Source organism: Artemia franciscana, chromosome 2 (assembly GCF_032884065.1).
Source record: "Artemia franciscana chromosome 2, ASM3288406v1, whole genome shotgun sequence".
In the NCBI taxonomy this organism is placed as follows: Eukaryota; Metazoa; Arthropoda; class Branchiopoda; order Anostraca; family Artemiidae; genus Artemia; species Artemia franciscana.
The window spans coordinates 24,555,925-24,576,392 of record NC_088864.1 but is presented as its reverse complement, the minus strand read 5'-3'; the positions used below and the strand labels follow the sequence as shown (position 1 = coordinate 24,576,392).

Sequence of the window (20,468 nt, the reverse complement as noted above, 5' to 3'; positions counted from 1 at the left end):
CTTGTCCAACATCCCACAGGGAATCGTGACTTTAAATGCAGTCAATTTAGTCAATATCTCTTAATTTTAATGAAAAATAAATATATTATGCAGGGAGAAGGGGGCATTAGTTTGGTGTCTGCACGCTAGTTATTCTCCAAACTCTGTTTAAACCGGTTATAACTAACTAATACTTCATTGAATCGCTCAAGAAAAATCTGACTGGTTAGTCCCTTGGTCTGATTTATGCATTCTCACGTGCTCCGATTACAGCTGTATCTAGTCTTTTGAGGGGAATTTTTGACTTCGGAACACAAATATGTAAAGTATTTGAAGGGACTGCAGCCAGCAAGTATTTATTATAGAAATAAGTCTCTGATTGTTGAATAGAATATTTTTTACTCCATTTTTCGATACCCCACAACAACAGTGTCAAGTGTAGCAATCTTGAATGCAAACCCGAAACAGGTTTTATAATTATTTTTGAATTATAAAAAAAATAATTGTCAGCTTTAAGATTTGGTTAGATCAAAATATTCACCAGACTTGTTTACATCTATTAAAATAAAAACCGCCAAAATCACTAACTCAGGAACGTCAGGCAAACTCCAAATGTTCAACATGGGAGGTATAGGAAGATTCCTTGAGAGCCTGTCCTGCCTTAACTGTTGGTGCTAAGAGAGAGGATAATAGTTCTTCACCCTTCGCCAAAAAAATTCTATTTACCGAAAAATATGAAATTTAATTGCCAATCAACCCAGAGATGAAACAATAAGGTAGGGCATCATATTCTCAGCAGTAAATTTAATTGGGGAGGGGGGAGGAGCAAGTGACACCAGGAACTTGTTTAAGCCGTTTAAAATCATAATGTTTTTCTTTTCTCATTCATATGCAAATTTATAATGTATTTAAGCATATGCATACAATTTATTTGATATCGGAGAACTCTGCTGTAGAGGTTGCGATGGCTTCAGCCGTGTAGAAAACCAAAACAGAGCCAAATTTCCTCAATATGAACAATAATACCTTTTTCCGTCCCCTCGAAATTTTATAGTAAAACTATTATTAACGACTAATTCAACAAAAACTACTGTTCATGGACAATTTAAACAAAATGTTTAAATTTGCCCAAAACTTTTAATTACGTTTAAACATATTAATTCTAGAGCGTAAAAACTGAAAACTTGGGATTCTAAGAATTCATTTACAGTTATTGGAATATATACAATGTAACAGCAACAAATATGGGGTTGATGGAGCAGGTACCCCACATGATATCTTGGTTAGACCTGGGCATAATCTAAAAAATGATCAGGAAAAAAAATTAAGTTTTTTCAACTGAAAGTAACAAGCAGTACTAAAACTTAGAAGGAACATCAATCATTTGCCCTATAGGTTTAAACCAAGAGGAGAAAAAAATTTGCTGGTCCAGTTTCAAGTGTCCTATTTAACTTCAGAAATTGAGCCCATTTTGGGACGTTCCAAAATAATGCAGTGAAAATAAGTTTCACATTTGTTATTTGCACAGTGGTTCACCTGGCCAAGAAATTGGTCGTCATCCTAAAGTTGATTGAAGAGGCAAAATAGAAACAGAATATCTGAATCTTAGGTGACCAGATTGAAAGCTTTTGGGCATATTCTCGGGCGAAATTTTCTTTTCTGGCTTTTAATGTGCACAAGGATTCTCTTAGCCCAATGGGTTACAGAAGCATGTTTCAAGATTTCAAGACAAATTGTTGGCCCTATTGTGAGGAACTAATAGGGCACAAAAAGGTTTTATATTCTTATTCATTTTCCTAAACATAAAACTTTTGTCTCTTTACCCTCCCAAATACTCCCTGGAAGTTTTAACTTAGCCCCTTAGTCGCTCCCGAGATATCAAAGACGCCATGTTTTATTAGCCACAAGGAATTTACTGTCTTTCGATTTACCTCACCACTTCCATGTAAATAGGTTAAAAGCCACACTGGGTCTAATAGTTTGTAAACCTTTAGTTGTATTGGAGACATTCATTCCTTTCCCCAATCTCCTAACACTAAACACAAAATTTATAAGCTCTTTGCCTAATATCCTCCCACAAATGTTCAAGATTTCATATAGATCTTCACATTTCGTTCCATAGACGTTACAGATATGCTAATTTTGCAACCTAAATACAGAGTTTCTTTAGATATACCTCTGCCCTTCTTTCAAGTTGGAATTCAAGGTCCACATCGCCGCCCAAAACCCCCTCCCCTGAAAATATCAGCTCAGTCATCTAGACTACTCCTAAGATGATGCAGATACGCTATGTTGATAAATAATTACCTTGTTGCGAAATACGCTAATTTCACCACCGGGAAACCTTGTGTTTATTATTTACTTTGTTTCTTAACTATGAAGGGATTTAGGGTCTCATATTGAATAAAAATGCAAAAACCCTTCGGTCTATCGGAAGATATTTTCAGTTCTACCAACCCTCTGCCCCACCCCTAGTCTAAACCTGGGGTTAAATTAACTCCTATAAAGCTCACAAGAAGTCTAAATTTAAAATCCTAGTCTGTTCCAGAGATACTACGCAAAAGCTAGTTATATAAACTCGTCCCCAATAGTCTTTTGATTTACCTTGCTACTTTGGTAAAAATTCTGATTCCCATCTGAGATAAAAAGGCAAAAATGTTCAGATAAGTTGAAGACAACAATTTTAGACCTCTCCCTTTCCTCTCCAAATGCTAAATTTAGAGTCCCGTTGAACCCCAAAAAACCTGAATTGTGAACTGCATCAGCACAGCTGCTCCCAAGGTGTTGCAGATATGCAATTTTGATACCCAGGATAAGCAGTGTCTTTAGGTTTCCATATGCTCACTCTCGCAAGTAGAAAACTGAGGTCTACCTGACTCAACAGCACCTGCTGGAAGTTTCCTTTCAATCTTCTGAGCTCTTCTTGAAATATTGCATAAACCCTATTTTGTTAAGTTATGTACCAAGCCGTTCTTAAGGTTGTGCAAGTACAAAAATTTGATAACCTGGCAACAAAAAGTGTCTTTTGATTCAACTTGCTTAACTGAGAATAAATTCGAAGTCCTAGAGCAGCTTACAGTGTGAAAACTTTTAGATTAACCAGACACATAACATATTTGGCATCTTTTTCTGGCATAAGTTTAAATTTTCTCCTGCCTTTCCCGGCTTTTTTTCTCCCACACTACCCATAGGTTTCAGATCTGTTCTCCGAGACACTCCTGAGGAATCGCACATGGTGTATTTTGATTGAAGACATCCCCTTCCCCAAACCAAAAATATAAAATGGACCAGCCCCCCTCCCCTGCCTCCCCCTCAACACTCCAAAATGGTTTCAACATGATGCCCAAAATGCACCCAAGAAATTGCAGATACGCCATTTTAATAACATGTTAACACTTAGTGTCCTTAGATTTATTTTATCACATGTGCGTAGATCATTGGACCTTACAGTATAGGTGGCAATTCAACTCATGTATAATCACAATTGACCTATAACTGAGACTATAGAAATCAACTTCCAAGAAATCAGAAGTACTAATATGCACAGTGACTATTTAACGCAAAGTGGGGCTAAAAAAATAGAGATGAGCAATGGGCGCCATCCTTATCAGAATATTATCTGAATAAATTTTATCGGAACGACGTTGTAAAAAAAAAAAAAAAAAAAAAAAACCGTCTATGCTTTAGTAATTGGATGAGTTTAATCAGTCTTGATGAATAAAAAACACACCAGCATATACTGTCCTCTTCATGTCCTAGTTGCAGTGCCTTACTATATCGATGATACATAATCGATAAAAAAATAACTAAGTACCGGCGTTCATCCTTGTCCAGCTTGAAATCAAAAGCCCATGGGCTACATGACTATATCCTTGGCTCCGCCAGCCCTTGTCAAGGTAAACATTGACTCAGCCAGATTCACCTACGATACTCTTTAGATTTTCATGAGCCTCTTCATTTGGAAACATTAGTTTCTTCAGTTATTATTTTTTATTTTCCCTAGAAAAATGTAAGGTATTATTATTTGGATTTACTTAACTTTATTACAGAAACGTTTTGGCAGGCAAATTGAAAAAAAAAAAGTTTTTTTATTCAACATTTCGTACATCCTGTTTCAAATGCGAACATGTTGCACAAATTAAACGTTTGTTTTTAGTTTTTGTTATTTCGTATACAACTTTTAAACGGCATTTAGGGGGCGGGGGGAATGACGTTAGGCCCTGCGTTTTACTTAAAATAAAGTGGAACAGAAAGTAAAATATATTCCTTCGCGTACAAAAACTACAAAAATAACAAAGAAAAAAAATAATATAAAATAATATGTCGAACATAATAACCGTTCATTCAATTAACTGCAGCTGGTTTTCAGCTATTCCGCTGGAGCAGTCATACTTTCATTCAAGTGTTTGCCAAGCTCCTTTTTGACACCGTTGCCCAGGTCCTTGTGAACTTTTGTAAAATGCTCAATCATTTTCTTCTGCAAAAAAAAGTACAAAGTTATGATAAATAAAAGCAGCAACAACTATAAATAGGAGCAGCTTCAGCAGAGAAATGATTCCCAAGGTAAGATGGCCTTAGATTAAAAACATGACATAAAAATGATGAACAAATTTATTATTAAAATGGAAATGTGTAAGAAAAGGGAAGTGCACAAAGAGTAAATAGGTGGCCCCTCTTCCAAGGAGTTATATTAGTTGGGAATAGGCTAATTTAAAACAAAATTAATTTTTGTAGTCTCTTTGAGTGTAGCTTTAGAGCCAATCGGGAAATGCCCATCCGTGGTTTTCTGAATCTGAATTTAAATTATTTTATACCCTTTTATGGCTCTATTTGGCCTCAAATTTTGGGTCCAATTTGCAGTACCAACCCCAACTAGTTTTTAGGGCACTTGGTATTTACCAGGTGACATAGCTATCGCAGTTTCTGTCCGTCAGTCTGTCTGTCTGTCTGTCTGTTGGTCCCGGTTTTTCTAGTTCGGAACTTCCAGATAAGCTAGAAAGATGAAAGTTGCCAGGCGTATCAGGGACCAGACCAGATTAAACTAGAAAAAGTCGTTTACCCAATTCGAACATTTGGTCAGAGCAAGCGAAAGAAATAGTTGAGAAGAATTTCATTTGCCGATAAAGCAAATGATTGTTCTAATTAGATGTGACTTGCTGGTCTAGTGGTATGATTGGCACTTAGGGTGCAAGAGGTTCGGGTTCAGATCTAGGGCTACCCCCTTTTTTACATGAAGAAGATCCGAAACTAGATACGTGATCAATATAGCGAGTGCTAAAAGTGCGCAGGCATTTGAGGGACCGGACAAGATTAAGTTAGAAATAATCGCTTTTCCGATTTGACCATTGGGGGGGGGGAGTGGGAGTACAGTTAGTTCGAAAAAAATTAGAAAAAATGAGGTAATTTTAACTTACAGACGGGTGATTGGATCTCAATGAAATTTGATATTTAGAAGGACCATGTGCCTCAAAGCTCTTAATTTTAATCCTGACCGGGGGATTTTCAGTGCTTTGGCTAGTTCGGTGCTTCCGGACATGCTAGGGCGATGAATATTGGTAGGTGTGTGAGGAACCTGCACAAATTGAATTGATAACAGTCATTTGATTCGACCATCTGGGGGGGCTGGAGGGAGGGGAAATCATGAAAATTGAGAAATGTGTATCTCACGAATGGGTGATCGGATCTTAATGAAACCTGATAAATAGAAAGCTGTAATTTCTCAGATGCTGCATTATCAATTCGGATCAGATCCGGGGACATTGGGAGGTGAAGGAGGAAACGCAAACCTTGGAAACCAGAAATCTTGGAAAACGCTTAGAGTGTAGAGATCGAGATGAAACTTCATGAGAAGAATATTCACAAGTTCTAGATACATTATTGACATAACAGGACCAGATGCGATCTCTTTGGAGAGTTGGGGGGATTTCTAGGGCTTTGGCAAGTTCCAGAATAAGCAAAAATTCACGTGATTGACATAAACGGACCGGATCCAATCTCTCGTTACAAGCGCCATATGAGCTCATAGCTCTTGTTTTCTATATTTGGCTCCTTTTTTGGCTGTGATAGTTAAAAGTGCGACATTTGCCGTTTTATCTAAAATCAGTTTTGCTCATGTACATGTACAGTTTTGTACAGTTTTGAATTGTCCTATCTTGTACCGTTACGAAGATAAAGAGACATAAGCCTCTAAGTGGCGTGTTTTTTCCGATTTTGTTGCAATTAAGAATGACAGAAAAGAATTATCTCTTGGAGCTATAACATGGGAACATGGCATTTGTCTCCTTTTTGTCAAATATAAAGGAGATAAGTGCCATAAAATGGAACAATTTTGAATTCGGAATATTTTAATTTAAGATGAAAAGAGCATAAAAGGTTGGTTTGGAACATAATTTCTTTATCCACATTAGAATCATCCTTCAGAGTGACTACAGACAACACATTTTGTTCTGTATTTTGGGCTCTCCTCAGAAGTTACAGATATGGCATATGTCGCACTTTTAGTTATCACAACTGTCTTGGGTCGGGGACTTGCGAAAGGTTAAAACATGTTCAGGAAAACCTATATTTACTTCCTGGTATCTTATCTAGCGACTGAAAATATGTACTCCCCATAGCTAAGGAAGCAATACTTCAAAGTTCCAAACCAATCAGGGAAAAAGGCTTGAGGTCTTTTTTGGGGTTACGATTTTGAGGGGGTCCGTGCCTGCAAACGAAAAATTTTCCTTTTGCACTTGAGTCCACTTGGCCATTGCATACACTGATTTAAATTTCAACGTGTTCAGATAAAAAAAGGTGTTTGCCCTTTTTCGGGCCTAAACTCAGTCAAACAAATATTTTTTACTTTTTTTCTAACTCGGGGTTCCAGTGGCTCCAGGCCTTTTAGATATGTTATACAACTTTCTCTTGTTCACTGGGATCTTCTTGGCCCTTATGCGTAAGAATTTTAGTTTTGAGAAGATCAGACAATTTTTTGGCTTTTTTGTGCTTAATTTTTGGAAGGTTGTCTCTGACTGCGGATAACAAGCTTTTAGGCCATCTCGATTTCCCATAACACCCATTTCCTTCTCAACGAAATGTTTGGTCCCCTTAGCCTGGGCAGCTATTATTAGAAGTCAGAAGGCCATTTGGAAAAAAGGTATTGTTAAAATTTTTACGTCGCATATTTAGGGACCCTTGTGCCAACTAAAGAAATATCTTTAGCCCTTTGGCTCCCCCTTGGGAAAACCAAATTTTCTTTCGCTTTTTATAGAGTACAACGATTTAAATAAATACAATTAAGCTGATAAGGAAAAGAATTCAGCCGTCTTTCGGCTGAAAGACTTGTCGGGGCGGGGGGAAGGGGAATACAAACAAGCTATTTTTCTACATAAGCTTCCCCATGGGCCAAAGAAATAGGTTTTAAGTTTAACATTGTTCAGATAGCAATTTGATCTTTGTAGACCCCGTTTTCGGGAAACCCAACATATTTCTTTTAGTATTTTTTTTCTTTATTTGGATCTCTTTAGCCTAAGGACTCAAATAAATCGGTAAAACCAGCGGTTTCCTGGTCCTTTTCTATGTCCTATTTCAGGGGGATCTCAACAAGGTCGCATATTTAGTTTATCTTGGCCCAAAGACCGAGTAATATTACCTAATAATACCCCGAGATTTTGAACTAATAAAACGACAAATGGTATTGCCTAGTCTACTCAAATTATTCATGAGAATAGCTAAGACATAACAGAGGCAGCCAAGTCTTATTAAGGGGGTTTGAGCTTTATGAAAAACTCTCTCAAAGGCAATACTACTACTACTATAACTAGTACTAGCACTACTAAGAATTCACCAGAGCACCAAGCCATCTGAGGCCAACAAAGCTACGCACACTCCTCCTCCATTCCAATATGTTCTAAGCCGGCCTCTTTACATCCTATCAGGAAGTTTTCATTTCCATTAAGTATTTCCTTACGACACCCTCCCACCTAAACCATGTACATCCTGTTTTCTGTTTAGCTCTAGAGGGTTGGCCAAAAAGGACAATTCTTACTATTCTGTCATCCTTCATCCTAGAACATGCCCTAACCATCTTAAACTTTCTCTCATCATAGCCCTAGAGAGTGGAATTGAACCATAGCTTTCGTAGAGCCTACTGTTTGAAATAAAGTAAGTCAGCCGGGTGCCCAAAACAATCCGTAGGCAATTTCTCTTGGAAACATCTAGCAAAGCTTCTTTCGGTTTTCGGAGCGTCCATTCTTCAGAATCACATTTAACCATTGTCATCACTTCGGCTTCCAATATTCTAATCTTGGTTCGCCGATTTGCTTTCCTATTCTTCCAAACTTACTTCAACTTTGGAAAAACATTCTGAGCCTTTGCTCAATTACCAAGGTAATTGAAGCTGTCCGTTTGATTGATCTTTTCGCTACCCATCGTCACTTTTTCATCGTCACTTATTCCTAGCCTTAGCGACTTAGTTTTCTTAACATTAATTTTCAAACTTATTCCGGCATCCTGAGCTAGAAAAACATAAAACTTCACTCATTTGGCTCACACTTTCATCTTGGATGTCTAAGTCATAAGCATAAACTAAGTATAGAAAGTTTTTCTTCTCTATTTGATTCCGTTATCTCTCATTGCCTTTCCTGTGCTCCTTAAGACAAGCTTCATCAAAATGATCTTATAATTGGTGATAGAAGACAACCCTGCTTAACTCCTGATTTAATACAAAACCAGCGATTAACCTCATTTCTTATTTTAACCACAGCAGTGATATTTTCGTATATTTCGTTCAATCACTTCCATGTACGTTTTGTATACCATACAAGGGTAAGACTTTCGTTAAGGCTTTTCCATCAGCTGAATCTAATGTTTTCTCAAAATCAATAAGACTGAAGACTAATGGTGTTTGCTGACTCAGGCAATTCTCGATTATTAACCTAAAAAAAAATTTGGTTGCTTCCTAAAATCACCTAATTCTTCTCTTAAATCTTTGTCTACAGCATCTCTATTTCTAAAAATATCATCCTGCTAAGCCCTTGCTACCTACAAAAATCAGGCTGGTGGCTCAATAATTGCTACACTCACTTTTATCACCTTTCCTATACAGGGGTTTAGTTAGGGTTTTCCTAAAATAATGTACATGCATGTTATTCCTGGCCTGTTTTGGGGACTATGCTTGATAGCTTTGCTATTAGAGAGTTAAATTTTAGTGATAGAATCACACGTAAATGATAAATTTCTTACAAATTTGTTGTGATCACCAAAGGTCATACAAGATGATACTACAAAAAACTTAATTTTTTTCTTATGATCAAAGCAACATTGAAACCCAAATAGATAGAACTGATCCTACTTTAGAAAGGGGCTCCTGAACCCTTCAGCTTAAAATCCTTTAGCCCTATGCGGCCAGTCACTCTACATCAGTCACTCTGTGGTAATCAATCTGTGTTTTGACGATGGGACTCAATGAAAAACAAAGATTAATTCCGAAAACTTCTAAAATACGTTGGTTTGTGAATACTAAATTACTTTTTAAAGGCCAGTTTGATTAAATCGGTATGAAATTCCGATTAAGCACACTTTCTGCGCTCAATATCATAAGTGTATTGAAACTCTCATATAGTTTCAATACTGACGCTCCTGATATCTTTTCACCAAACTCAAATCTACCATCATTTAAGTGTCTCTATTTTTTTTATCCCCGCACTATTTATCTTGAGAAATCCAGAGGCTATGCCACGTGCAACACCGTTATTTTTATTCGCATTTGTTTAGATAGCTAATGCTTGAACCAATCTAGATAAAACATCTTTTTAAAATGAAAAGCCACTACAAGAAAGCTCTTTAAAAAGCTGTCATATTACTTTATCAATCCCTTTTTCCGTGGAAAAAGAAAGCAGGTTCTTTTGTTAAAACACACTGTGAAATTCGCTGCATAATAGTTTGCAACCTTAATTATACGAATAGCTATCATGCTTGACAAAATAGACAGACCTAATTAAAATAACAGAACAATGGGGATGGTCGAATGAAGAAGAAAAGCTTCTATTAACTTTCAGTTTCTGTTCGAGAGAGCCTTCTTCCAACATTCTAGGACCATTGGGTCGATACGATAATCCATGGAAAAAAACAAATAAGCGCACATCTATAATCATTCTTCTCAGAAAAATTGCAGAATTCTGTAGATAGGGGCTTGAAACCTCTCCACATGAACCCATAAAATATAAAATAAGGTACGATAACACTTATGCAATTAAATTTGTTGTTTTTTAACGACCGAACCTTTTTTCTTATTTTTCCGATAAAAAGAAAAAGATATATGGATAAATTAATAAATGCAATACCTTTTTAAGAGCTTTCTTGTAGTGGCTGTCCATTTTCAAAAGATTATTTACGGGGGGGGGGGTAGCATAGTAAGGCTGTTGGGTTCCCTAGTAAGGCTGGACCTTGCAACCACAAATTTAATAAGTAACCTCGACTAAGGAAAATAAAGCTTACTTGAATGTTAGGTGACGAATGCTGAAGATGCTCGGCGATATTTGCAATCAAACGTACACGTGCTTTCTCGTCCAATACCTTTTCAAAGAACACTTGCGGCTGCTTATAATTGTCTTCCAAAGCTCCGACATCGTATCTAGAAAAGCATATAACATAAATCGCAATAAAAAGAGATTTTATCAACTTAAAAACCAGGAAGGTTTCAATTAGATTTTCTATCTTTTTAATTTCCTTTCTATCATTTTCTTATTAGAATGAAACTTCGAATTTTTATATTTAAAACAAAATATCACAGGGTATTAAAAAGTTAAAAACATGCATGGACGTGTCGATAGAGAGTTAGTAAATATTGGTAATGAAAAATATGACACAACACAATAAAACACCCCAATAGAGAGTATACCTCGTAAGGCTGGAGACTTTAGTTTAAAATTTGAAGAAATTTATCCGTTTTATTGAAATTTAGAGCAAGTTTACTAGCAAGGACAATTGAGACATCCCCAATAACAGAGTGGGAAGACTGTCACCGTGGGCTGTGGCACAGCTTAAGGACTAGTGATACCCTATTGCTAGATATCCTGTACACCATAATTGGAGCTGGAGGATCTAAAGTAAAAGGCGAGATTATTACTAAGAAAATGCCCCCAAGGAGGATATTCACATCTACTATGTCATTATCAAACAATGTTGTTACACCCATTCTTTAATCTTTGATGTCGTATCACCGGCGAATAATAATGCAGCAAATTTACTTTCTAATAGTCAGGTAGTTCATTTGCAAAGATTAGAAATTACAGGAAACGCAGAAAAGAATCCTGCAGAAAACCAATAATGAAAACACTTACTAGATTGAAAAAGACCCAGTTTATGTCAAATATTGTTCTCCGAATAGAGTCGTGACTCAAATAATGACACTATCTCTCAAAATTACTATTTAACAAATTTATTCAACAACCACAAATATTTTCATGTTATAGGATAATTTTACCCTACCCCGTCATCACTGAAAATATAATTTTACCAGTGTACATTATTTTCCTCGAGGTATTCCTTATAATTTTTTTATTTAATTTTTGAATGTATCAAATTTGTTTATTCAAATAAACTTTTCATTGACCTACTTTATTGTACTGAAAAATATTTAGCCTTTCCATTCATATATACTGTTTAATTTGGAATTCATTTCAAATCTCCCAAACAACAAACTGTTTAATAGAAAGTTTTTTACTGGGTTTTACCGAGAATGTGACATAGCTGCTCTTGTATAGAAATCTAATGTTGTTTTCTTTTATTTCATAGTCTTACTTTACAAACATTGTGAAAAGAAAAAACATCTCTAATTGATTTCTAATAATAATTTATCAATACACGTATTTTCAAATGGAAAAGACATTAGATGCAATCATAAAGTAATAATAGAGAAGAAATTTATGGGGTAAATAATTTAGTTCCCGACAAAGACAACCTATCTTATGGCCCTCTTAGCCAAAAGCGCAGAGTAATAAAATAAGGCTATAAGAAACTCTTTCGTGGTTGTTCAGAACAGTTTGTCATGGGTCAATTGGACATAGGCCAAAGTGTTTAATGAATAGAGATAGGAAAGTGAAAAGAATAAAGTTCCAAGGCTTTCGGAACATTTGATGCTAAAAGGTAACTGTTAAGGTGAAATAGAATGCTGTACAAAACAATTAATTATAAGTAGTCTATTATATAAACTTGAATTGAAATGACCATATTTTGTAAATTAATATTATCTTTTAAAAACTAAAACATAGCCCATAACACTTTAACAAAAGTTACCAATTGGTTGGTGTAAACAAGTATACATTATTTGACCTTTTTAGACACTATCCACGCAAAAATGATTTTTCTTGTTGTTCAAAGTGGATGGCTGTAAGTTTCCTATTTAGAATTTTCAACAATGGTAATTGCAATGCTGTGCTTTTCACTTCGATCCGATTCTAATTTCAAGAGGTTCCAGGTTCTTTCTCAAAACGCATGCGAACTTATTTTCCAAATAAAATTTCACTAATAAGAATAATCAAAATAGAAGTTACCATGCCTGAATCAAATAAAAATGGTTATTTGTTTTACCAGGCAGTTTTTTAAGACATTTTGAAACTTTTGGCTATTATGGGGTGTGAGTTGTTCTTTGCAAGGTGGCAGCTGTCACTGCAACCATGACCCTTATTAAAGAGCTTATGAAAGGAATATGATAATTTCAGTTTTAACTGAAAATTTTTTCATAGATTCAACCTTCATGATTTTTATTACTACCTATTCTTCCTTCCATTGCCACTAGATCACAGAAATGCAGAGGGGGAAAGAATTTTCTAAAATCTCAGGCGAGCAATTTTGTTGCCTTTTTCGCGATATTTTTTCGTGAAAATATATTTTTTTTTTTTAGATTACCAAAGTAACTCTTATTCACCTGTAAATAGCAAGAGATCTGGCTCGTTGAAATTTGAAATTCCAAAAAAAAACTGTAAACAGGAATTGATTTAACAGGTCAACGTAACTCTAAAGGCATGGTTTGGGGTATTTCTTTATAATTCATAGGATTATATTTTTTCCGAGCAAAGCATTTTGCCCTGAAACTGAGAATGCAATCCCTCATTTTCAACTAATAGGTCTTTTTTTATCACTGTTTTTTAATACTTCCGTAATCTGTGCTATATTGTTCTCCATTGCCAAGGTTTCTCATAAAAAAAAATCGTGTGTATTTAATTTCAGTCACGTACTACATTACAATATTACATAAATCTCAATTTTGAAAGAAATAATATTTAATGCTTTAAGATTTTTTCTTCATTGCATTTTTTACATTTCATTTTCTTCAAGATATTTTTCCATAGTAATACTGTTCGTTAGACACCTGGACCAGCAATCTATTCTTAGTATTATGATTCGGCAAATATATTCTAAGACATAACTTATTCCACGCACGGAGAATTGCCTGCACACGGAAGTGATGTATACGCTTTGATGTACAAATGTAAAAATACATCGATTAAGCTATTGATTAAATTTTTTTCAAATCCTTTCAACTCGAGAGCACACAAGTATCCCAAAGCTATTGACTATTGATCTATTAAGGGCATCTTCTTGCTATATTGTATTAATTTTCTTACGTGACCTCGACAATGCTTTGTAAAATAAATACTTTTTGTTGTGCATAAGTTTTATTAATAAAAAAGCATTGTAAAATCATAAAATCAGAAGAAAAATTAGTTAAAAGTCAACAAACAGAAAAAAACGTAATAAAACTGACAAAGGATAAAATATAAGCAAAAAAGTGTGAATTAAAGAAAGTTGGGAACCCTAGCAACCAATTCCAGGGGAAATGGGAAGAGCTGCTATTAGAGATATATAATAAGCCAGATTTAGATAGATTTTGATAGGATTTAATCGAAAAACCACTTTTTCTTGAGCCAAGACTATGTATTCCTGATTTCCAAACATCAAAAACATTATAACAAGAGCTAAAAGCTCATATGGCACTTGTGACGAGGCAAAAAGAGCTAAGAGCAAAGAGCTCATACGGTATACGCTCTAGCAGAATTCTAAGAATCAATAGATTGATTTAAAAGGAAAATCAGAGGGTTAGTGCCGTTCGGGATTTAAAACAAGAGCTCTGAATCACGAGGTCCTTCTAAATATCAAAATTCATTAATATCCAATCACCCACTCGTAAGTTAAAAATACCTCAATTTTTCTAATTTTTCCTCTCCCTTCAGCCCCCCAGACGGTCGAATCGGGAAAAACGACTTTATCAAGTCAATTTGTGCTGCTCCCTGACACGCCTACCAATTTCCATCGTCCAGAAGCACCAAACTCACCAAAGCACTGAATCCTACCACCTAACTCAACCAAAGAGAGTGGATCCATTCCGGTTACGTCGATCACGTATCTTTTTTAATGAAGAATCCCCAATGCCGTTTCTTCTGATGACTCCTGGCAATCGAGAACAGTGTGGCACAATGTAAATACCCAATGGCACCCTCTGGCGCAAATTATCACAGCTAAGGCATTTTCAACCTTTTTCCCACAAAACAGTTTATAAACTAAAATTGACCATTGTTGTTATTCGAACAGTGGGACCTTACGTTCTCGTTGTTAGATTACTAGTTTCCTTGATATTTCACATCCCTTAGTAACGATATACCAGAGTAAAATTTAAAGGGATCATACTGCTTAAAGATAATGCCAGCCAGAAACTCATAGTTGACGAGATCCAACGTCTTTCAAGCGGTAGTGGTAACAAGTTACCAGTTGATACATTATATTAGAATCTTTCCAGTATTGCCATTCAATCGATCGTAAAAGAAAGAAGAAAAGCATGCTCATCTACCTATATGATAAGCCAAATTTTATCTATGTGTCGTAACAGTAAAATTGAGGACATAATAAAAGGGGCATTGGAAGGTAACATTAACCATGAAATTAAATGAAAAGCAAAGCTTCGCTGAACGTTATTAGTATCATTGGTCGTTTACCAACAGATACCATCAGTGAAGAGAATAATAGCAATGCCAAAAAACTGAAGATGATATAATTCAAGAAAGTGTGTGCACACAATAGAGCTTTCGCAGCAGTAAATGTAGACAAGGACAAATATTTGAAACACAAACAAGCACTAATAGTGATACCATTGGAAATGTATGCAAGCGTTGTCATGATGAGAGATTAAATTTCTTTGGATCACCGAAATAATTCACCATTACTGTCTATGAATATGCTAAAATAAAATTTCAGTGATGATAGTGTTTAAGATAATGCAAGTACCAAAAGAATAGTTGACAATGAGGGTCAACACGTGGATAACACATTACCTATTCGTAAATCCTACTGTCATCTTTTGTGTATTAGCATTCAGCACCAGGTAAACAAAAGACGGGTGTACCGATGCACTAATGTCAAAATCATATTTTGTCTCAGTGCCGGAACTGTTACAATGTGTAAAAATAAGTTGGTAGTAGACAGTGCAATCTCTGACAAAGTAAAAAGGGCATTTGGCAAATAATATCACCAAGAAATCAAAGACAATTCAATAAAAACAAAGCATCGGTGAATATTACTAGTAACATCGACGGTTTACCATTGGCTTTAACTATATCAACCTCATTATACCATGGTATACCATGTCAAGTCTAATATGAACCTGTTAATAACCCCTTAAAATTTTCAAAAGCAAGTATGGTTTCTCAGGGAACATTCCTTTATTTACGTTCCTGTCTTGGCATGTAAGATCAAAATTTTTCTTAAAACAAGAAATTTGTATGACAAATACTTGATTTCCGTCTGAAATTATTACCAATCTCACAACATATTGTCCTATCTTTCCCCCTCAAAGTGCAATATTCACTTGGCAAAATCATTTGCTAATAACTTGTCAAATTACAAGAATTATTTCATGCTGTCTATGATAAAGTCATGACCAGCGTACCATGTCAAATTCTAATATGAATATGTTATTAACCCCTTCAAATTTCAAAATCGAGGACAGTTTCCGAGGACCCATTCCTGGAATCTAGCTCCTTTATAACATGTAGCATCAACATTTCCATAAAACAAGCCAGTTGCAAGATTAATTATTGATTTAAGTTTACAATTTGTTTTCAATTTAATAGCTTTTTGTCCCATGGTTTCTTTCCAAAAATATTCACGTGACAAAGCTATTTGCTAATAGCCAGTCAAATTTACCAGGAAATCATATCAAATTTTCTAGGGTCAATCTCAATAGCAGCATACCATGTCCAATTCTTACATGAACAATATAAAAATCCCTTCAATTCTTAAGATCAATGAAGGTCTCTAAGGGTACATTCCTTGATTTAAGTCTTTTTATAGCATATAATATTAAATATTTCCTTAAAACAGACCAGTTGCAAGACTATTCCTTGATTTAATTCTGATATTTTTACTATTTAACAACCTATTGTCCTATGTTTCCCTTGCTAATAACCTCTCAACTTTACGTAGAAATCACTTTAAATAGTCTATGTCAACCTCATACCACACAGACCATGTCCTCTAATATGGACATGTTCAGGGTACATTCGCTGACTCAAGCTTGTTTCTAGCCCAAAACATCAGACACTTCCTTCAAAAAAACAGAATGCACAGAAATCCTTGATTTAAGTCTGCCATTTTTACCAATTGAACAACCTATTGGCATATAATTCTCCCTTGAAAATAAAAATATTCATTTTACAGAATAACTTGCTAATAACCTATCAAATTTACATAGAAATAATTTCAATTGCCTACATCAACCTCATCACAAGTAAAACATGTCCAATTTTAATATGTATCTGTTAATAATAGCTTTAAAGTTCGAAATTGAAGGTTTCTCAGTGTATATTCCATGATTCACGGTTTTCTCTAGCATGTAAAATTAAAGTTTGCTTATAAAGAAGTTGGTTGCATGACAAATCCTTGATTTAACCGTGCAATTTTCTCAATTTAAACTCACAGTGTTCTATAGCCCTTTCAAATGATACACGACTGACCAAACCATTTGTTAATAAATCATTTCAATTGTCTATGCCTAAAATAATGGAGACATAAGAAAGTAATGTAATGAAATATTTTAACTGAAACAATGGCTTGTAGAATGTCATCATCAAAAGTAAATAAAAAATGAATGCAGTGAATCCATCCCATAAATCACTTCATTATCTTCTCTCTTGAGATGTCATTCAGTCCATTTTTGAATAATATAGAAGTTTTAAAATGGCTTCAGGTACTATCTCATAACACATTTCATCACTGGTATTATTTGGTTCATTGTTCGTATCTGTTGTTAAACTTTCGATGGTAGTAGTAATATTCACCGATACTTTGCTTTTGACTGAATTGTCTTTAATTTCCTTGGTGATATGACCATTTTGCCAATGACCATTTTATTTTTTCAGATTTTACAATGTCTAATATTACATTAAATTTACACAGGTAGTATTTCTGGCACTGTCATAAGATATGATTTATGAAATTAGTGCAGCGGTATGTCCAACCTTTGTTTACCTCCGTTGAATGCTAATACCTGAGAGATGGCAGTAGGATTTATCAATAGGCAACTTGTTACCCACGCTGTGAGAATAAAGTTAACCCTCGTTGTCAACATTACTTTTAGACTTGCATTATTTTTAAACACACTCATCTCTGAAAATTTAATTCTGGTATATCAACCATTAGTAGTGTTGAATTTTCGGTAATCCAAAGAAATTCTAATCTCTCATTATCATGAGAACGCTCGCATAAGTTTCCAATGGTATCTTCATGGTGCTTGTTTTGTGATTCAATTATTTGTCCTTGAAAGCATTTAAAGCTAAAACAGCTCTATCATATGCACATACTTTCTTGAAGTATTTCATCTTTATAATTATTGCTATTATTCTGTTCAATGACAGTAAATGCTGGTAAACCACTAGTGATAGTTTTAACGTTCGACGATGCTTTGCTTTTCATTGAATTGTCTTGAATATCCTTGGCGCTGTTATCTGCAAATGCCTGTTTTTATTTTGTCCCTGATTTCACTGTCTAATACATCATTTTTTTTTACGTAGATAACAGATCCAACACATAGACAAGATATGGCTCATGAAACTAGTAGATGAGTGTGCTTTTTATTCTTTAATCCAGATTTCGTTGAGTGGTAATACCAGAAACATGATGTTATGATTTATCAACATTCATCATGCTGTGTTGATTTATCAACACTACCACTAGCAAATAGTTGGCCCTCAGCATCAACTATTAGTTTCAGGCTTGCATTATCTTTAGGCACTATCATCTATGGAAATTTTACTCTGGTATATCCGCAATTTTGACGAAGGAAACTCTTGGGCATTCCGAAAGAACTTATCTCCTCACTCATGACAACACACGCATATATCTCCAGTAAAATCCCTGTTAATTCTTATTTCATTAGTTCAAATACTTTTCCATATCAGAATTGAATATTACGATAACTTTATCAGGATCGTGCACTTTCTTCAAATATTTCATCTTTACATTTCAAAGTAAGATGTGAGGGCTTATCCTTCCAATTTACAAGTAATACTGCTCAAAAACGTTCAAAAAATTAGTTATTTTCGATGACCAACAATATATGACCACGGAAGCAGCCACATTAAAAATCCTGGATTCGGCGGAACTCAGACCAGAATTGATGCAATTGGGACTCTGTAATCGGGGTTGTGGAGGGCAAAAATGGTGGTTGAATTCATTCTGCATGTTGTGGGAATAAGGAAAAGGCTTATTAAAGAAAATATTTTTAACTCTTAAGTCCTTTTTAACAATAAAGGGCAATTGTTTACAAAATCACTAGAAATAAGGTGAAGGGGGGGGGGTAAATGTCAAAGAGCATAAAATCTAAAAATGAAATTGCAAGTTCTCCCTGTTCAAATAAAAACAATGGTCAATTTTGGTTTGTAAGAATTTTTGTAGGAAAAAAGTTGAAAACGCCTTGAGTGATAATATATGCCAGGGGCACCATCAGAAAGGTAAATTGTGCCACGCTGGGCTCAATTTCCAGCAGACATCAGAAAAAACCGCTCTTGGGGATTTTTCATTAAGTTTAAAGGGTTGAAACTATTGTAGACGGAGATTTTCGCAGGAAAATCTGGCATTTTATGCCAGAGGGTGCCGCGTGCCATATTTCTGTGTGAAAAGGGATGAAAATGCCTTAAGTGCGATAATGTGCACCAGAGATTGGGTGGTTACATTGTGTCACGCTGGCCTCAATTACTAGGAGTCACCGGAAGAAATGCTCTTGGGTGTTTTTCATTAAGTTTAAATTATGGATTCTAGTGTAAGCAGAACATTTTTGCAAAAAAATGCCTGAAAACATGCCTAATGTTCATTAATGTACACCAGAGGGTGGCGTGTGCCAAATTTTTGTGGGGAAAAGGTTGAAAATGCCTTAGATGTGATAATGTAAGCCAAAGGGTGCCGTTTGCCATATTTTTGTGGGTATAAGACTTAAAATGCTTTAGGGTTATAATGAATATCACTTTTAAATCACTATCACTTCAATAATTATTATTTTTAAAGTGGTAATATGCAATAGCGGGTGTCATCAGGCGGGTGCATTATGCCATTTTGGTTTCAATAGCCAAGAGTCATCAGAAGAAATACTATTTGTGATTTTTCTTTAAGTTTAAACAATTGATTACAGTGTGAAGAAGTAAATTTTCAGGAAAATGCCTGAAAAATTCTTTAGGCCTTATAATGCATGCCTTTTTAAACCATGAGGGAATATAAAACTAAAGAAAAAAGTATAACAGTACATGGAACGTTTCGCTAAGTATAAGGAGCCATGTGAAAACTTAACAGCCATATATAAAACACAGGGAGGGGAGGGCTTACGAAAACACGAGTCAATGGATTTAAATCATGATTTATATCAAGAAAATATTTGAATATGCCTTAGAAGTTTTAATATGTATCACAGTGATCTCATGGGTCAGCCAGATGTTGCCACGGTGGTGTGAATTAATATGGTGTATCATGAGGACGTGGCTTCCGAAAGACAACTCAATAGATTTAAAGCATAGCTTTAATCAAGAAAATATTTGAAAAATGTCTTATGAATGATCATATTTATCACAGGGATGTCACAGCCCTGCCAAATATTGCCACGATGACATGAATTGACATGGCTTATCATAAGGGGTTGGCTTGCTTAAAAAACAATACAAAGGGAGTTAAAGCATAATTTTTTTTTCAGAAAAATATCTAAGGTAATTCCATAAAACTGAAAATATGTATAACAGGGATGTCACGGGCCAGCCACATATTGTCATGGTGGCATGAATATACATAGTCTTGGCTGAAAACGTGGCATTTTCATTAAAACCTCTCAAAAATATCTCTTAATATGGCTTAAATTTACCTCTAAAGACATTCCCCCTCTCTCTGGAATTGCTTGCTAGGGTTCCCGACTTTCTTTAATTCACGCCTTATTTCCTTACATTTTATCCTTTATTAGCTTTTTCACGTTTTATTTT

At 35.2% G+C, this 20,468-nt stretch overlaps 1 protein-coding gene across 1 annotated transcript in view; it reads right to left on the bottom strand.

Annotated features, from left to right (window-relative positions):
• Positions 1-4,221: 4,221 nt before the first annotated feature.
• LOC136039202 (catalase-like) overlaps positions 4,222-20,468 on the bottom strand; it is a 52,356-nt gene continuing 36,109 nt past the window's right edge. Inside the window, exons 3-4 of the mRNA XM_065722729.1 lie at positions 10,456-10,591; positions 4,222-4,456 (exon numbers count right to left, since the gene is read on the bottom strand). Coding sequence (XP_065578801.1) covers positions 4,349-4,456; positions 10,456-10,591 — 244 coding nt within the window. The 3' untranslated portion in view covers positions 4,222-4,348. The remainder of the gene's footprint in view (positions 4,457-10,455; positions 10,592-20,468) is intronic.